The sequence below is a fragment of the Lynx rufus genome, unplaced genomic scaffold, assembly GCF_022079265.1.
Source record: "Lynx rufus isolate CCGP_SWC_20201006 ecotype Redwood Valley unplaced genomic scaffold, mLynRuf1.p SCAF_1, whole genome shotgun sequence".
Taxonomy (NCBI): domain Eukaryota; kingdom Metazoa; phylum Chordata; class Mammalia; order Carnivora; family Felidae; genus Lynx; species Lynx rufus.
Window position 1 is genome coordinate 175,800,893 of NW_025814823.1, and position 20,474 is coordinate 175,821,366.

The 20,474-nt window shown below is 41.0% G+C and overlaps 1 protein-coding gene across 1 annotated transcript; it reads right to left on the reverse strand.

Annotated features, from left to right (window-relative positions):
- Positions 1-6,993: 6,993 nt before the first annotated feature.
- Positions 6,994-18,623, reverse strand: CUNH5orf47 (chromosome unknown C5orf47 homolog). Its single transcript, XM_047072869.1, has 4 exons — positions 18,343-18,623; positions 10,208-10,293; positions 8,872-8,971; positions 6,994-7,013 (listed from the first exon to the last, which is right to left on the reverse strand). Exons 1-4 carry the CDS (start codon positions 18,617-18,619, stop codon positions 6,994-6,996), a joined length of 483 nt encoding a protein of 160 aa, XP_046928825.1. The 5' UTR covers positions 18,620-18,623.
- Positions 18,624-20,474: the final 1,851 nt, after the last annotated feature.

The following is a 20,474-nucleotide window of genomic DNA, read 5'->3' on the forward strand; positions in this document are numbered from 1 at the left end:
TGTAACCTTTTGTGACTGGCCTTTTTTTTACTCAGCACAATTCTCTGGAGACTCATTCAGGTTGTTGTGCATATCAATAGTTTGCTTCTTTTCATTGCTGAGTAGTATTCCATGGTATGGAGACACCAGTTTGTTTAATTATTCATCCACTGAAGGGCATCTGAGTTGTTTTCAATTCTTGGCTCTTATAAATAAAGATGCTATAAGTATCATGTATTTTTATTTGATGAAATCAGACCAATCCAGTTTGAACCCTTTGCTTAATTCTGTGTCATTAAGACTTTCTCCTATGTTTTCTTCTAAACATTTTATGGTTTTACATTTTATATTTACATGTATGATCCATTTTGATTATTTTTTTACATAAGGTGTAAGGTTTGGGTACAGGTTCATATTTTTGCACATGAATATCCAATGGTTTCAGCACTATTTATTGAAAAGACTGCTTTTCTTCACTGAATTGCCTTTGTACTTTTTCTTTATAAAATATCGAGACTTATGCTTCTGGGAAAATAGATATACTTTTCCCTATTCCTACCACTAAAACCTTGGATATTATATATATAACCTTGGATATTATATATATAACAAACATAAGAAGACTCTGAAAGGTGTGAAGAAGAAGACAGATCAGCTAAGAACCTGAGTACCCAAGAAGCCAACAACCTGGAAATGCCAATGGGCACAAACAAAAAATTCCCAATAAAAGCCTGCTCCACCTGAAAAAAAATAGCCTAGAAAGACAGAAAATTTTAATAACTTCTCTTCTCCAGCCAAATACCACAGAAAAAAAAAACTGGATCCCAAATAACACCCATGGCAGCAAAGGCTGAGTGGAGACTTCAGACTTCCACCTTTCCCCTGAATTGAAATGCCCCCTCATAACCCAATGGGGTTATGTCAGAAAAGGCCAAGTAGGGAGCCAGAATTTTTAACCCCACTGGCAAGTAATGAGGCTTCTCTTTCTTCCCACACTCCCTTACTCCCCCCTTTCCATTGTTGACACAGTGTCAATGGACATCACATGAGCAGCAGGAAGGCAGGAAAAAGAAAACAGAGAAAAGAAGAAACAGAAAACATAAAATAAAATAGAAGGGTTAAACCCTCATATATCAAGAACTACCTTAAATATAAATGGTATGCGGTGCCTGGATGGCTCAGTCGGTTGAGTATCCAACACATGATTTCTGCTCGGGTCATGATCCCAGGGTCGTGGAATCTGCACTGAATGAGGAATCTGCTTAAGATTTTTTTTTCTCTCTCTCCCTCTGCCTCTCCCCTGCTGTCTCTCTCTCTCTCAAATTAAAAAAAAAAAATTAAAAAATATAAATGGTATAAATATATCAATTAAAAGACAGAGATTGGCTGAGTGGGTTAAAAAACATGACCCAACTATATGCTGTGTATAAACATTTCAAATATAATGAAGGATATAGGCAAGTTGAAAGTCAAAGGCTAGAAAAAGATGTATTAATTAAAACAAGGCAGAAGTAATTATATTAAGATCCTATAAAGTAGACTTAAGAGTAAAGAAAATTACCAGACACAGGGAGGAACATTAATTATATAATGATAAAGGGTCAATTCACAAAGAACACAGAGCAATACTAAATATGTCTGCACCAAGTAATATACAAAATATGTAAAGAAAAACTGATAGAACATAAAGCATAGACAAATACACAATTAAATAAAAAATGAAAATGCGACATACAAAACCCCGTGAGACATAGTTAAAGCCGTGCTGAGAGGAAAAATTATGACACTAAATGCATACATTAGAAAAGGGGAAATGTCTCAATCAGTAATCTAAGCCCCCAATTTAAGAATCTACAAAAAATAAAAAATAAGCCCAAAGCAGGCATAGGAAAAAAATAATTGAAATTAAAGAAATTGATCAAGTTCCTGGGCAGCCAGTGATGACGGGTGGCTGACACCAACTGGTCATGATTGTGTCTACTTAGTTGGTCAGTGTCTCTTCAGCAGTGGATACTTTCTCATGAGCACTGGCAAGTGATACAAAAAATTCACACTTTGTGCCCCTTCCCGTATGTCCATCCATATGCCTCTGTATCAGATCTTTTTGTCTCCAATATTCCAGTCCTTCCTACCACGCCCCAGATCAGATGACCAGGTCATCGATAGATTCATATGGATTCTCGCCTTGAACCACCCCACCTATCACACAAAGTGGATAACCATTTGTGCAGCTCACAACTCTGCCCTTTTCCCTTTCCAGTATCTTTCAGGGCCACTCTGGAACATGGTTATAGTACTAACACCCACAATGGAAAAATCCATTCGTAAACCAAAGCTCAGACTTTTCCTCCTCTTTTATCTGGTTGTATGGGACCGCTTATATGGCCACAGGTGCAAGCAGAGGGAAGGGAACTAGTACAACTGATGTCGGTGACATGAGGATTGGACTATCTGCTCACACAGCCTGCTGCCTGTGCTGTCTGGCCCCACTTAGGAACTTTCTGCTGGGAAGTCTTCCTTCGCAGATGTGCTATTTCCATTTCGTGAGTCTGCTGCTGGTTTTTGTTTGTTTGTTTTTGTTTTTTGCCTCATGGCCAAGCGATTTGTTTCTACCAAAGCCTCAAACATGTTAAAGCTATCTCTCAAATGGCATTTAATTTTATGCTGTGGACAGTATGACCTTGATTTATAATTCCACTATGGGGCCCCTTGGGTTGGCTTTTCATAAGCTTCATACTACATCTTTTCCCACTAATGATATCTCCAACACCAAAGGGTCTTCCAAATCATATAATTCAAGGAGCAGGACTGCTTATTTCCGGGGCTGGACCTACTGCAAAGCCCTTTCCTGAACTGGGTCCCACTCAAAGTTGGCAACCTTCTGTGTCAGCTAATAGATGGGCCTGGTCAATATTTCTAGGTGAGGAACGTACTGCCTTTAGAACCAAAGAGGTCTACCACGCACGTGCTTCAATTTTTGTGGCAAGAAATTCAGGATGGATGTGGAATTTTTTTTTATGTTTATTTATTTTTGAGAGAGAAAGAGGCAGAGAGACAGAGAGAGACACAGAGCACAGTGGGGGAGGGGCAGAGAGAGAGGGAGACAGAGAATCCGGAAGCAGCTTCCGGGCTCTGTCTGAGCTGTCAGCACAGAGGCCAATGCAGGGCTTGAAAGCACGAACTGCAAGGATCATGACCTGAGCCAAAGTCAGACCTTAACCAACTGAGTCATCCAGGAGCCCCATATGGGATTTTTTTGTCTTGTTTTGTTTTGTTTTGTTTGTTTTTATCACAGGCAAACTCTTTTTGTCTTTTCCTCCTAAGTTTTCAGTTCCACATAGGCCTTTAAAACAATGCAGGGAAAGAGACTGCATCAACAAAAAGCAGATAAAATGATCTACGTAACAGCTGATTACTACTTCATACTGAGTAGAAAATAATGGTTCTTCACGGAGAAACATTTCTGAATTATTTTCAGAATTCTAAATCTCTCACTTATTGACTGAAAAAAAATAATGAATGTATCTATTAGTTAGGGGCCTGAAAAGGAGAAGAATGTTTCTTATCCTAAAATACTCCATATTACAATTTAGAATTTGCATAAATTTTCTAACTTTCCTTAGGATGAAAAGATGGCTTAAATAACCATTAGTTTTAACACCGAAAATAATTGTCACTATGTAAATTGTAGGTTTTTATCATAAGACAATTGGGAAATTTAGAAAAAGAAAGCCAGAAACAATTTAAATGAATCGAAGTTTAATTTAAAGCAGTTATATCATAATGAGGGATGAATAAAGTGGTAGTTTGCAGACACATTCATTAAAGGGAAACATTGGTAAATATAAATGCCTGCAATTGTATTGCTATGTCAATTTAAATTTCATGTATAAGATTAATTTAAAAGAATACAGAATAAATACTAATTCACCCTTGAAAAACACTTGCATAACACTTGTGTGCATACAACCATATTTAATTAATTTGTAAACAAATACTATTAACTTATAAAGAAGGTAGTTTTTCTATTCAAATATTAAAGTCCCAATACCAACAAAACACACCAAAATTAACATAAAATTATGATTCAATTTAAAGTTCCATCTTTAAACTCTTCACAATCTTCTTTGGTAAACGGATCCAAAGATAGGTTAATCCTAAATAAAAGATGACAAAAGTGATTCTTGTTACTATAAAACGGTTAATAGTCACTAAAATATTTTAACTTTTCTAACATTGCAAAGCAACAGTTAGCCATTCTCTGTATTCACTGTTTTGGTAACTTTTACTTCCAGATTTTTCTTCTCCATTCCAGCACCGGCCAATAATACTGACGACTTCAACAGCCCCATTTACAGAAACTGTGTCACAAAAACTGTGTCACAAAGGCCTTAATCTCCAGGCCACTTCAAGGCACTCACAAGCCAGGGTACTGCTTGGGCAATGTCATCATTTGGCACTTGTGCCTTACTTCTAGGAACTCTGACATTGTTCCTAGCTGACTTATTTCTACACTCCTACTTTTTGTACCCCTACATTCTCACTGAACAAGGCCATTGCCCTCCTTTGGACTGCCAAGCCCCTGGTCTCCTGCAAGCTTCATCCGTATCCCCCACCACCCCACCATCACTTCACATTACTCCTGATTAAGCACCCAGAATCACTCTTTGAAACTGAGAATTGCTCTTCATCCTAGACATCACCGACATTCTGTTCTCCTCCTCTCCTCTCCTCCCATCCTCACACTGAGGTTTTCATGCACATCCACTGCCAGAACTACCTACGACCTTCACGCACCATAGACTGCACACTAGCCTCAGTATGAAACTTCAAGCTGCTCGCTTGGAATTTCTACCTGAACACCTCACTATCACCTAAAATTCAACATGCCAAAATGAAACTCAGTAGCTTCACAAAATCGGTCCTTTCTCTTGACTTCCTTCTTTCTTATCTCCTCATTCTCAGAACTCAAGATGATCTCTCTTATCTCCTATGGCCAATCCTTTGTCTCCTCTCCACAAACTCTGCCACTCCCATTTAAGTGCATTTCACTCACTTGGACTGCTGTTAGAATCCTTGGATTTTCATTTCCTATCTTGCCTCCATTCCAAACCTTTCCACATTAGTAACATCAGATCTGATGTAAATGCAGATCTGATCAATCCACTGCTCTAAAATGTTCTATACTGGTGATGTTTGAGGTATTTGCATAGTCTTTTATTAAGTTTCCACAAAATATTTATTAATTACAAAAGGAAACATAAATTTCCTGAATTTGATCATTGTTGGGTGGCTTTATGAAAGATATCTTTGTTCTTAGGATATACACACTAAAGTATTAAGGGGTAATATTTTATTTATTTATTTATTTTTTTTTTTTCAACGTTTATTTATTTTTGGGACAGAGAGAGACAGAGCATGAACGGGGGAGGGGCAGAGAGAGAGAGGGAGACACAGAATCGGAAACAGGCTCCAGGCTCTGAGCCATCAGCCCAGAGCCTGACGCGGGGCTCGAACTCACGCACCGCAAGATCGTGACCTGGCTGAAGTCGGACGCTTAACCGACTGCGCCACCCAGGCGCCCCTTATTTATTTTTTTTTAATGTTTATTTTGAGAGAGAGAGAAAGAGCATGAGCAGGGGCGGGGCAGAGAGAGAGAGAGAGAGAGAGAGGCTGAGAGAGAATCCCTAGCAGGCTTCATGCTATCAGTGCAGAGCCCAACATGGGGCTCGATTCCACGAACCATGAGATCGCGACCTGAGCCAAAATCAAGAGTCAGACACTTAACCAACTAAGCCAGGTACCCCAAGGGGTAATATTTTAAACACACATACATACACACAGACAAAGAGAGAAAGTGCCTAAGAATGAACCTGCAAATGTGACAAAATGTTAAAAATCAGTGAAGTTAGGTAAAGGTTATGCTGGAGTTCTTTGAATTTTTCTTGCAAACTTCCTGTACTTTTGAAATCATTTAGAATAAAGGGTTAAGAAAATGTTTCATGTTGCTTTGCTGTCTACTTAACTGAGTACAAATCCTTGGTCCAGTGCTCACATAGGACCCTTTGAAATACAGTTTCAGTGGACTTTTATACCTTCCCTCACAAGGACTCCATAAACGAGCTTTGATCAAACTACATATTCCTGGACATTTTCTTGGACTCCATGAACTTGCTCACGTCCATGTCTAAAATATATTTCCCTCCCCCACCTTCCCATGTACAAAAGTCTGATTTCTTTTTTCCAACACCCATCTTACTTTTCTAGTACTTTCCAAACCCCACTAAACTGGTGTCATCTCTCCCTAGAAATTTAATGAGCCCAGGTAATTAGCAAACCAAGACACAACTGAAATAAATGGAGGAGAGATGATGCGTTCGATTTAAAACATGTAGTATTTTAAAATAACTGTAGAATAGCCTGAAGAAATTCAGAGGTCAAAGGCAGAAGAGAGATTTAGGGGTCATACATCAAGAAAGAGTAACGGAAGCTATAAAATGGGTAAATTATTTCAGAATAAATATGTAAAGAGAGAGTCGACCCAACAACTACTCCTAGGGTAGCGTTGGATATCAAGTGGTAACAGAAGGGACAAATTAAAAAATACACAGAAAATACAGTCAGAAATGCAGAAAGTGAACCATGTCATAGCTCCCAGGACACTAAAAAAGAAAGACTGAAAGTAGCAGTGAGATAATATTAAATGTGAAAAGTTCAAAGAGAAAATAGAACTAAGAGATATTAACAAACAGAAACACACAAAAAAACCAAAAACCGTGGACCATGGAAAGAGTAGTTACAATAGCACTGTTAAGACAGGGCCCAAATGAAGCTTGTTAAATTTCAACAAATATTTAATGAGGCCTTACTGGGTTTAAGGAAGGAAACAGGCTGGAATTAGCAATGGGTATACACTAAAAGTTGGAGAAGTGAAGATATAAAAGGGGAGGAAACAAAGTCTATACTTTATAATTATCATATAAATGAATTCTTACCAGAAGATGATAAGAAGATTCATCTTGTGTAATCTGAGTCTACGAACAACATAAAATATATGGGAAAATTCAACTTGGCCTCTAGTCCTGGTTTTCCCATTAATAAATACATATTAGGAAATAAGAGTCATAATACATTTCTAAATGTATTTCTATTAGTTTTTGTAATCTGGTTTAAAATTATAATACAAAATAATGAACTACAAGGATACTTGTTTATAACAGGCTATTTCTGGAAGAGCATAGCATATTACTTTAAATTACTAAATAATTCTTACAAGATTACTTGATGTTTAGTAGAAGCCCTCTTACTGAGGCACAAGAGACTGACAAGATCAAGGTTATGGCCAGAGCAAAATTAGATGTAAATCTAATATGTCTATTAAAGTAACTGGATCTGGATTAACACTTGGAACAATGTCCAGGTTTCTTGCACATTGTTCTGCCTATTCAAACATCTTTTTCTCCCAATAAATCACGGACTACTTTTTCTCCCTAATCCCCCCATCTGCCTCATTCTTCTCCTTAATTGAACAAATAAAACCGAGTATCACTAATCTGAACATTGTTTATATGCCACTATAGCAAACAACTTATGCTATTATTGACGCAATATTACACTAACAGTCATGAGTTTCCAGTGTAACATTGCTTACAAAATGGCATTCTGTCCTAATTATTATCTTATGAAAATATTCTTCACAAAATTAAATTCTGCAGATTTACTGACTGTCAAAATAGAAGTTGTCATCGAGTGACTGTAGTAAGAGCCTACAGAAGCATTCAGCATGGTAACATGTGTATTAGGACAAGCATGTGAAGGAAAGGAAACAACTATTATGATTTATCAATTGATGTGGCATTATCAGTTACATAAATTGTATCCAACTTAATTGTTTGAGAATCCAGAATTTCCAGTGACTTTAATAAATATACTAGATCACATCTAATTTTTCTCTGGCCACAATATCAACTCATTATTTTTTTAATATGAAATTTATTGTCAAATTGGTTTCCATACAACACCCAGAGCTCATCCCAACAGGTGCCCTCCTCAATGCCCGTCACCCACCCTCCTTTCCCTCCCACCCCCCATCAACCCTCAGTTTATTCTCAGTTTTTAAGAGTCTCTTATGGTTTGCCTCCTTGTTGATGGAGCTTTAGAACATAGTTTAATTTATGAGTTGTTTCCCAGGAATGAAATAATGACATCAAGGCCATAATTCAAGAGCAGTTTTGTCAAAAGCATTAAATTATACTGCAGCATCCATGGAAAGGAAGTGACTATAAGAAGTGACACAGGATGTGTAATTTTATATTGCAGTTAAAATGTTTGTCTTCGTCAATATGGATGAGTTTTGTAATCTCTATTAAAAAGCTGCCATTAGGGGCGCCTGGGTGGCTCAGTCGGTTAAGCCTCCGACTTCAGCTCAGGTCACGATCTCACGGTCCGTGAGTTCGAGCCCCGCGTCAGGCTCTGGGCTGATGGCTCAGAGCCTGGAGCCTGCTTCCGATTCTGTGTCTCCCTCTCTCTCTGCCCCTCCCCCGTTCATGCTCTGTCTCTCTCTGTCTCAAAAATAAATAAACGTTAAAAAAAATTTTTTTTTAAAGCTGCCATTAAATCACAAGCAAGTGTGGTCCTTTCGCTCAGTAAATTCTCATCAACATTTACCTTCTGCTCTTCTCTACTCACACCTACATCGGCGGTCTAGTCTATAACTCAGTGCTTTAACATTGTTTGTGCTTTTTAATTACGATGAATAGTTGTAGCCTCATTTCTACAGTTCTGCACACCACATGTGACAATTAGGAAAACTACTAGACTAATGTGACCCAAGGGTGACTAACCTGTTAGGAAAGCCAGTCTTCTTTCATACAATCAACTGTGTTAACTTGCTTTCACTGGATAGTTGTTGGTATTTCAGCCTGAGTCTGTATTTTTCATTTTCTTCAAGCATTCTAGAAATGACTTTGTATACTTTATTCCATACGCGAACCTTAAAAATATAAACACAGTTAAGGAACACCGAGCAGAAAGGTGGAAATACATTTTGACAGAGGCAACTGGCAGTGACTGAACTGTGTTGTACCTCAACTGAAACCACGCTAAGGCAATTCCAGCACTTACAGACCTAAAACTTAAATGTGACGGTTTTCCCATGATCAGTGATCTCTTCTGCTAATTTCCTAGCATTTCCTCTCTGTACTATTTAAATGAGCTACCCTGGATGAAGGCAATGCCTATAAGGTCCTATCTAAATGGTTCTAACACATTCAATTTTGTTTTCAACAGTTATGAAAATACTGAATTTCTATTCCACTGGGAAATTACTCGATTTTTAATGGGCAAGTGTTTTACATCTCATCTAGTAACAGCTTCATACACTGGATTATTAGGATTAATGAAAAATATACGTGAAGCACGTACCCCAATGTCTGGCATATTGTAGTTACAAGTAAATATTGGCTATTGCTCTGTTCTCTTCACCCAAGAGGAACTGATTCTTGGAGGAAATATTTCTTAGTATAGTGGGAAGATCAGGTGCACACTCAAATGACATTTGGGGTTAGTCACCTTGAATGCTGTTTTACACTATACATGGATTATAACTCATATAAACTCAAAGCTCAGAAACAATACAATTTGACGTGTCATTATCAACTAACGATTTCTTTAAGCTGAAGTGCTTAAGATCCATGGTGGAAAACAAAGATTCGTAGAGCTACTGATCTCGAATATGTTGAAAACACTCAAGTTGCCATGACATTTGGACAACCAGAGGTGAAAATGGTTCAGCAGTAAAGGTTCATCCTCGTTAGCTTTTCTTCTAGGAAGTAAATGTATGTCCCTTGTCTTTAAAAGAGCAATATGTCATTAATACAGATACATTATTCTTTTCTGTGAAATCCATGATTTTCTCCTTATATTACACTACCTATCAGAGTTTGTTATATTCTGTGGAACATATATTTTTATGCTTTGAAAAATCTCCCATTATGTTTTGATTAAAATGTGTTCATATCTTCAAACACTGGAAGGACTGTTCTCTATAGTTAATAAATATTTCCAAACCCAGTTCTATTTCTGCTAAATTAATTCTATTTTCTCATTTCAGTAAATTAAATTTTCAAAAGATGGAACTGTTTTTACTGTTGAATATCTTCACACATTTCTATTTAGAGAAGTTAATCTAAAATTCAAATATTGTTCATTCTCCTTTATAATAATATACCTTTTTCTTTTTCTTCATTACTTTCGAAGCTTCATTCAAAGGTATAGGGAAATCAAACTGTTTAGCTAAATTCTTCTGGGTTAAACCTAATTTTAAAAAGAGAGAGTGAAAGGTAAAATATCAAGGCCAGCGCATATTTTAAAGGATTCACTATCCTGAGAACAAAGACAATTATAAATGTCTCCTGAGCTCTCTTTGGGGATTTTTACACTCATTGGTGTATTTCTGATCACAAGATGCTACCAGTTTACCAACTAGCTAATACTATGCTGGGGGAGAAAACCAAGAAAACTAGAGACAAACTCCCTTAGAAATGTCTAGAAATCCCTTAGAAATCTCCTTTCTTTTTTGATTTGAAAGGTGAGTCCCCAAAAAATCAGCAATAGAATAAACAAATACCAGAGGCCACATCTTAACCCAATGCATCTCCAAACTCTCCTTTCTTCTCCGTTCAACTCCAGATACACATTATGCTTTCAACTATTCAAAATGCCTGTGGTTCTTCAAATGTTTTGCTCTTATCCTTCCTAGCCTTTGCACATGCTGTTCTATCTGGCTAAAACACTCTGTGTGCATGCAGGTGTACACACACACACACACACACACACACACACACACACACCTGCCAGGCAAATTTCTCCCTGCTCTTCAAGACTCAGCTCACACCGTCACCTCCTCTCTACAGTCCCCTGAACAGCACTGGCTCTAGGAATGCTTAGGTCAGAGCACTTAGCACACTTATATTTTATTTTTTTTAAATTTTTTTAAATGTTTTTATTTATTTTAGAGACAGAGAGAGACAGAGTATGAGCAGGGGAGGGGCAGAGAGAGAGGGAGACACAGAATCCGAAGCAGGCTCCAGGCTCTGAGCTGTCAGCACAGAGCCCAACTGGGGGCTCGAACCCACGGACCGTGAGATCATGACCTGAGCCGAAGTCGGACGCTTAACCGACTGAGCCATCCAGGTGCCCCTTTAGCACACTTTTATATCACATGTTTATAATGTGTTTCCTCCACTAGGCTGTGACCTCCCAGAGGGTAATAACTATGTGGGTCTTAGTCATCTTTCTAGCCACACTACCAGACACACAGTAGGTACTAATAAAGGTTTGTCAGGAATGAATAAGCTTCCTCTCTCTACTCACCAGACCATGCTGCCTTCCCAAATATTAACTGTGAGAAGAAAACCCAAGGGCTTGTGTGTCCAAAGACAAAATCATAAAACACTAAGCATGTGTTCCCTGAAAGCCTTTATATTCCCCTACCCAAACACTTACCCACCTTATTCCTACCCTGCCATCACCACTCTATACCTGGCTTTCTTCCACTCATTCAATATTTAGCTTTCCAGGAACCTTCTCTGATTTCACAAAGCACCCTATATGCTCAGTAATCATAACGTTTACCATGTTGTTTTATTCTTTATTAGAGATCCAATATCTAATACCATACACATTAGAAATGCAGTAAGCATTCCATTCGTTAGCGAATTAGAGTATGTTCTAAAATGGCATTGCCCAATTTCTTAGAAGCACACCACGAATTCCGTGTGGGGCACACACACAGCACTAAAGAACATTGACTCACACAGTGAGAAACTCATTCTCCCCCATTCTTTTTCATTCTGATTACATCAAGGAGAAAGTTTGGAAGTAGTATGTCATTAAGACTTCCCTGAGACCTGCTCCTCTCTCTTTATGACCACAGACCACCTTTATTAGACAAGCTATTTGGCTAGAATTTAATAATATTGTTGTTCCTTTATTAGATTGCTTTTAATTAATTTCTATCTGTGGCAAATGGTACAGGCTTGCCGCTGAGGTAATGATGTAACGTGTTCTAAAAAGAAAATTTAGTCGAGAGGGGAAAATGCACATATTAAGTAAATATATTAAGCAAATGATAGTACAGATGAAATGCAGATAGGGCATAGGAAAAGAACTCAAGTCTGGGAAATCTCTGTTCTTCATTTACCCATATGGACCCTTGTCCCTTAAATGCCTCAGCCTTTGGAATACTATACTTGCATCATTCCAAATGTTTTCCATTTGTAAGCCTTTCCTAACCTACACATTACTCCCCGGGGTCAGGATAGGAGCCATCAAGTCGACCTGTAATTATCGGGGATCTAAAACGTGTCAAGGAGTATAGGGGATGCGAAAAAGAGAAAGGACGAAATCATTTCTTCTGTTTTGCATACTTCACTGAAGGTAGCTCCAGTACATACCAAAGGCTTTGTCCCAACTCGTGTTTCCAAGCTTCCTCTAGCCTTCTTTCTGCACAGTTTCTATCCACTCAAAATATGCTTCTAGTTCTTCCCTCATCACTCTCCATCATGGATCCATTCCCAGGGTTATGCTCACACATTTTTCCCACATAGAATTCCTTCCTAGCTCAGCAACATGTGGGACTCTCGTGGAGTTTCTGCCACTGTGAAGTCTTCCCTAATTCTCTCATCCTCAAATTACTCACCACTCTGAAAGCATTTACTTGTACCTCCACAATAGTATTTGTCATCCCCTGTGATATATCAATTATGAATACATCTCCCAAGTTCTGTGAGAACCAACTTATCAGTCTTGCCTGAAATGTTAGAAGAGTTTCCTGATTTGCCTGTCCCTGGATTTCTAAACTCCACTGCATCTTACAAACAGCCGAAGATAAATTTGCTTATCTTCCAGAAGTGTAACTGTCTCTGATAGCTTCACTCCACCATTCAAAAATCTTCAGTGACTATAAAATGATTGTCTCCAAGGCATTCCACAATATGGTCCAAAACTTGCTTTTCATTCACTCTATAAATATTTAGTCCATTCTCACTATATACCACTCACTGGAATAACCACCCCCTTCCCTTCAAGCCATCTCTGTTCAGTAAGCCAACATTCACTGGTCATTTATTCCATATCAAACACTGGGCTGGGCCCTATGCATACATTACATACTGCATTTAGTCGTTATAGTGACTTATTAAGGTAGGAACTATTATCCCCATTTTACACATAAGGAAACTGAGGATCAGAGTGGTTAACTAACTTGGCCAATATCGCACTGCTAATAAATGACAGAGCCAAGATTATGTCTTTCTGACTTCAAAGCCAATACCCTTGATAATTTCTACCATCCCACTAGGAATTTCTCCATTCATGTCCCTTGATTTCCTGCCTTTATGCCTCTCCTTTCCCTAAACTATCAAAGCCTTTTGATGGGGTCCATCTTACAGCATTCATGTCTACTAGCTTATATTCACATTATTCTTTTAGAAGTTCCTTACGAGCGGAATATTTGTCTGATCCATCTATGTCACGAGCACCTAATCTAGTGTCCACAGTGGGGGACACGTTCACGTTGTTGAACAAATAATTCAGCTGGTTCCCCAAGAAGAGCTAGGCATAAGCATTTAATAAATGTCCCTGTAATATTAATATTAAATCCACCCAAAACTGAGTAAAACTTAAGCACTTTCTGGCTTGGTTTAAATATAAATCTATGCCAGGACCTCTCTCCCTTAACTCTATTCCTGGTCGCCCAAGCACAGCAGGGGGGGCTCTGAAGTTAAGGGCTCCATCCTCTGCCCAGCTGCCTAGCACAGAAACTTCAGAGTTGGCATGAACCCTTCCTTCTCCATCTTTCCGTCAGTCATTGGTCCTGTGTGCCAGCTCCATTGCTCTGCCTTAGGTCAGGCCTTTCATCTCTGTACTGGACCACTGTGCCCCCTACCAGGGCTGTAGACTCCAGTGTCTCCCAGCCAACCCCATCGTAGTTCTCCTTCTTCCAGATCTGATCCTGTCACCCCTGCCACAAAGGAGCAGCAAAAATCCCAAAAGAGAAGCCAACTAGAGGAAAGACGGACACCTTAGGTCTGCACAGGGTAAAGTTACAACAGCGCAACTCTGCTTTCATAATCCTGCCTACCCAGTTACTTCTAACCGACATAGGTGGGGATCTCCAGCACGAATTCATGTATCCCCTCCCTTCTCCCCACCAGCTTCTTCACCTGCTTTCAGTGTTCTTCACTTCCACTCCACTACCTTGCTGAGGGACTATTATTTGTCCTCACCATTTGTGGCCCTAAAGCAATACAGGCTTTCTATTGAATCCATTGTATTTGTCCTGGCTTCCTGCCAAAGCTGTAGAGCTCCCCACCACCACCACCACCATACTCTTTCCTCTTCTTAGAACAGGACTTTCATTTGTTTCTATTATTCAAAGAAGCTGGAAACCCAGGGCTAAAATGTTTTATACTACCCTTGGATTTTTTAATCCCCAGCAGAGGGGCCAGGAAAAAAAACACCCAAAAACAAAAACCTGAGTGCCTTTTAACAATGAGGCCATCAGACGGGCTTGAAGTCCAAAATAATGACCCTGCTTAGGTATCTCTGAAGGCTTCCCACCACAGCTCATTCTCAGGAGTCAAATTATACAGAGTACCATTTTATACATCTAAATTATCAAAGCAAATTTAATCTGGAAGGATACCACACAAATATAGATTATAGAATATAGATTACAGAATATACAGAATATAGATTATTCAACTTGGGCTTCAGTCTTGCCTACCTCCAATTCAATCTCCCTTATATAGATAGCAATGGCCTAAATTAATCCAACCTTATCACTTCTCTTGTTCAAAACCTTTCAGTTTAGGATTTCAGAGTCACTGAAGACAATGGGGAAGGCGTGGTAACTGACTTCCCAAAATTTCACCCCAAACGACTTCACCTTTTGAAAATTCTGCATAAAACCACGCCCTCAGCATTACTTGAAGACACAGAACACTGAAACTGCAAAATAACTGGAAGTAAAATAAGAAAAATCATTGAATCGCAGAGCTATGATCCCATGTGCTCCCCCCCCCCCCACCCCAAGCAGGGCTTTGCAGCCAACAGGGAAGCCAAAGGAAGGACACTAGAAAAAGTGCCTGCAGGAGAGCTGGAGCAACAGAAAGACTGAATCCACCCTAAATCTGAAAACACTAAGACAAAACCCTATGGATCATAGCACAAATTACAGGGAAGGGAGTTCAATGGTCAATTTAAAGGCCTAGACACCACATAAAGTACTAAACATGCCATTTAATGGGACTGACTCAATTTAAAAGGGCAAGCATGATTTAAAGGGACAGTCTTTCAATTGCATGGCTTCTGGGGGAGAAAAAGAACAAAAAGGAAGGATCATAAATTAGGTCACAAAGAAAACATCGGTAGTACCCATAAAGTTGGAGACCTTACACACACTCTGACTACAGTGCAATAAAACTAGAGTTTACTAACAGAAACAAAAAGAAAAGTCCTGAAAATTAAAAATTTTTAAAACTTTAACTCCACAGTGAGAAGGGTAATACAAACTGAAATTACAGAATGAAAAAAAAATAGTGACACTGAAAATACTACGTATTAGAATCTATGGGATATATAATAGTGGTTAAAGGAAAATTCATTGCACTAAATATTTTTATCAATAAAAAGAATAAAAATAAATGAATGAAATGTCCTGCTGAAAATAAGTATAAAAAGAACACAGTAAACCAAAAGAAAGCATGTTTCATCTTTATTATCTATCTTCATTTTTTAATGAGGAAGAGACCAGAAAAACAAGATGTCTCATTAATAAATCAAAATCCTGGTTTTTTTTTAATTAACAAAATGGACAAGACACTGGCTAACTTGCTCAAGAAAAAGGGAGAAAGCACGTACATACAGAAAAAAAAATGACAATTTGGAAATAAGCACTGAAACACGAGAAATTTAAAAAAAATTTTTTTTAACATTTACTTATTTTTGAGACAGAGAGAGACAGAGCATGAACGGGGAAGGGTCAGAGAGAGAGAGACACACACAGAATCTGAAACAAGCTCCAGGCTCTGAGCTATCAGCACAGAGCCCAACGTGGGGCTTGAACTCATGAACCGCGAGATCATGACCTGAGCCGAAGTTGGACGCTTAACCAACTGAGCCACCCAGGTGCCCCAGGAAATTTTTTAAAAATCATAAAATACCACTTGCGCACCTCTATGCAAACAGATTTGGAAACGATGAAATAGATAATTTCCTAGGGAAATACAGATTACCGTTAGACTTAGAAAGCTTGAAGAGAGCAATATCCATACAAGGTATAAAGAAAGTTAAGGAATTATCCCACAAAAAGCACTAGACCCAGATGGTTTCACAGAAGAACTCTACCAAACCTTCAAACACCAGGTAGTCCCACTGTTCTATAAATTATTCCAGAGCATAGAAAAGCAGGAAAAGTTTACTTTCATTCCTTTTATGAAGTAAGTATAACTCTGATACCTAAACCAGATGAAAACATACAAAGAAAGAAAAACCACAGATCCCTATCTGTCACAAATACCAATGCCAAAACCTAAACAAATTCTTAGCAGAGTCCAACACTACTTTAAGAGAATGACACATCATAACCAAGTAGGCTTTATTTCAGGAATGCAAGGTTGGTTCAATACTAGGAAATCCATTTATATCACATGCCATACTAATAAATCTAAGGATAAAATATATTTATCTCCATAGATCTGAGAAAGCCTTTGACAAAAATTCAACACCCATTTATGATAAAAACACTGAAAAAATAAAAGTTGAAGAATACTTTTTAATATTTTAAATATAAATGCCTTGGTCCTCAAGCCAGTACCTTATATAATGGGCAACACTAGAGACATTTCCCCTAAGGTCGGGAATAAGGCAAGGATACCCCACAATCTCCACTACTATTCAACATTGTACTCGAGGTATTAGCTGATGTATGCAGTATTATGCGGGCAGTAAGATAAAAACAGGCGATATTTTGATACATGGCAGGCATAAGAATGGGTAAAAAAGAAGTGAAATGATCTCACTTACAAATAATACCATAGTATACCTGAACAGTGACAAAACTTATTCTAATAATAAAAGAATGCAGTGAAGTGCTAGGACCTAAAATTAACACACCAACAGGCTAAGTGAAAGAAGACAATCAGGAAAGCTCATATACTGTATGACACAATTTACACGAGATGTCCAGAAAAAGCAAATCTATGCAGATAGAAAGTTTAGCACTTGCTTAGGGCTGGAGTTACGGGTAGGGGAGGCCAGTAAAAGGGAACAGTGAGTGTCAATGGATACAGGGTACGGTGCTAATAGGTACAGGGTTCTTTGGAGGGCAATAGAAATGTTCCAAAATTGAGTGTGGTGATGGTCGTACAACTCTGAAAAGCACTGAATTGTGCACTTTAAATAGGCGAGTTGAATGAACTGTGAATATCTCAATAAACTTTCCAAAAAAAAAAAAGCACATGTAGAGGGATGAGCCCTCAAAAGAGAGGCAGGACTTTTCCAGAAGGAACTGCTCTCTATCTTAACTGCGATGGTGAGTTACTAAAGAATTTAACCTTGTCAACCGCCTCAAAATGTATATAAATCAATCCTAAATAAAGGTGATTTTTGAAAGATCAAGAAGTTTCCTATATACAAACAACAAGCATTTAGAGGACTTTATGGAAGAGGAACAGACAAGAAGGCCACACACCTAGAATAAATTTAAGAGGATATACGCAAAACCTATGGAAACGTTTCAAATGGAAAACATTCCCGAAGGACACCGAAGCAGATGGAAGAAATGTTTTCAGAGAGGAAGTGACTCAACAGGGTATAGATGTCAGTTCTGCTCAAGCGAATTTGTAAATTCATTGCGCTCTAGGAACGCCGACAAGCACCCCGACGCCCCCCTCATTCTGGGGGACCCCGGCGGCTCCCTCCGGTGCCCTTCCCTGTCCGTCGGGCTGACCTCACATGACCGACGTGTGCCCCTGGGCGCCCTCTCCGCCGCACGCGTGACGCCGGGCACGCGAGGGACCCGTCTTTCTGTCCCCCCCCCCCCCCCCCGTGCCGGCAGCCAGACTGACGGGAGGCGGAGCCTGGCCGCCGCCGGCCCCACTGCCCCGCCCCGCACCAAGGCCGCGGGCCGCTGGCCGCGGTGGGGCTGGAAGGCTGACAGGACGCTGAGTGAAGGCCGAGGCCGGAGGCGCCCCACCGCCCTGAGACGGCGGCCCAGCGGACGCGGGGGCCGACTCCCAGACCGGCCCCCGACGGGCGGCGCGCCCCGCTCCCGCACGCCCGCCGCCCCCTAGGCGCCACCTGCTCGCGCCGCAGCCTGGGGACCGCTCCGCGCGCTCGACGCCGGCGCCGGTGGGGAGGCCGCGGGAGCCCGGGGGCCGGGGGCCAGCTCCGCGCCGGCCCGGGCCGCCGCCCGCGGCTCCTCGGGGCTGCAGCCGGCCCCGCGCCCGGTGCTCCCGCGGCCCCGAGCCCGGCGGCGGCCCAGCTGCAAGACTCCGCCGCACCGGTGCGAGCCGAAGCGCGTCACGTAGACGAAGCGCGCCAGGTCCCGCTCCTGCTCCCTGCCGGCCGCCGCCATGGCCGCCTTGGTCGCGCAACCGCCGTGGAGCTTCCTCAGCGACCGGCGGAGCTCGACGTCCAGTGAGCGGGCACGTCGGCGGACTGGGGGGGGGGGGGGGAAGGGGGGGGGGGAAGGGGAGGGGGAAGGGGGCGGGCCACGGTGCGGGGCGGGGGCTGAGGGGCGAGCGCTGGAGCGGGATCGCGGGGCAGGCCGTGGGCAGGGGATGTGCGTGAGGAAGGAGGGACGCCCGCCCGGTGATCACTCGGGAGACCACCCTTTAGAGGGCGGGGGACCCGGAAGGGTTTCTTTGCGGGGATGGTGGACCACTCCGCTGGAGAGTGGTGTTGAGATTTGGGGACCAGATCACTCGGGGGTGGGGAGCAGACCGTGGGGGCACAGCCCTCTGAAGAAATGAGCTGAACCAAGAAGAGGATGGGGGAAAGGAAGCAGGCCACCGGGGCTCCCTTTCCCGTGGCTGAGGGTGAGAAAGGTTTCCGAGCGATGAGCTGACCCTGGACTTGACCGATCTGGAGTGTCAGTCAATGAAGTTGGGGGCCTGGGGGGAGGGGAGGGGAAACGGCACCCTTTACTGCCACAGGGTTCCGGTGAGACCTTGGCATGGCATATGTTGTGCTGGGCCAAGGGCCTGAGGTAGGCGGCTTACGCATGCCGACTTGAGGCCCATCGTGGTTCTGCTGCCCCCCAGCTGGATTACCTGGAGGCTACTTTCCCTCTGTAAACCTCGTTTCCCCAGATGTAAACTCCGCATGACTGGGTTGTTAAATCAAAATAAGGCATTTTAGGGGCGCCTGGGTGGCGCAGTCGGTTAAGCGTCCGACTTCAGCCAGGTCACGATCTCGCGGTCCGTGAGTTCGAGCCCCGCGTCGGGCTCTGGGCTGATGGCTCAGAGCCTGGAGCCTGTTTCCGATTCTGTGTTTCCCTCTCTCTCTGCCCCTCCCCCGTTTATGCTCTGTCTCTCTCTGTCCCAAAAATAAATAAACGTTGAAAAAAAAATTTTTTTTTTTAAAAAATAAGGCATTTTAAGCATCTGGCACATAGAGATAGTTCCCTTAGACTTAGACTTAACATTTCACATTTATTGAGTACATATCCTATGAAGTGCCCATGGTAATATCTTTACATTTATACTTTACAAATGGTTTTCCCATAGACCACCCTTTTAAATCCATGCAGCATTTTATAGCAGAGGAACTGAAGCTCCAAAATGAGTGACTTCCCCCAAAGTAATAGGCAGAGACATATTTTTCTTAAAATGAATCTTCTTAATTGAATTATAAATACGTGCAGAAAAGTGCACTGATCATCAGTATCCAGATGGATGAATTTTCACACACTAAATATATCCATGTAACAGCCACCCACCCATGTCCTCACCCAGACCCAATCCCTTTCCCTTCTTTCCCAATTCAAACCGCATCAATTAGGTTTGCCCATTGTGTTTGACTTCCTTCACTCAAGTTGTGTTTGTGAGATACAAGGTATGGCACGAGTTTGTACATCATTTGACTACACCGCCATTTATTCATCGGTTCCACTGTTGGTGAACATTTGGTTGTTTCCTGTTTGAGGCCATTATGAATAGTGCTGCAAGGAACATTAAAATATATCTTTTGTTGAACATATATCACAAGGGGTATACTTTATTGCTTAGGGTATTCATAGGTTCAGCTTTAGTAACGACAAACAGGTATTTAAGTGGTTGTACAAATTTTCACTTCCACCAGCAAAGCATGAGAATTCCAGTTGCTCCACATGTTCATTTTGCATTGTCAGTGTTTTTCATTTTAGCCATTCTGATGGGTATGTGTATTAGGGCTTTCCAGAGAAAGAGAACCAATAATGATGTGAGTGT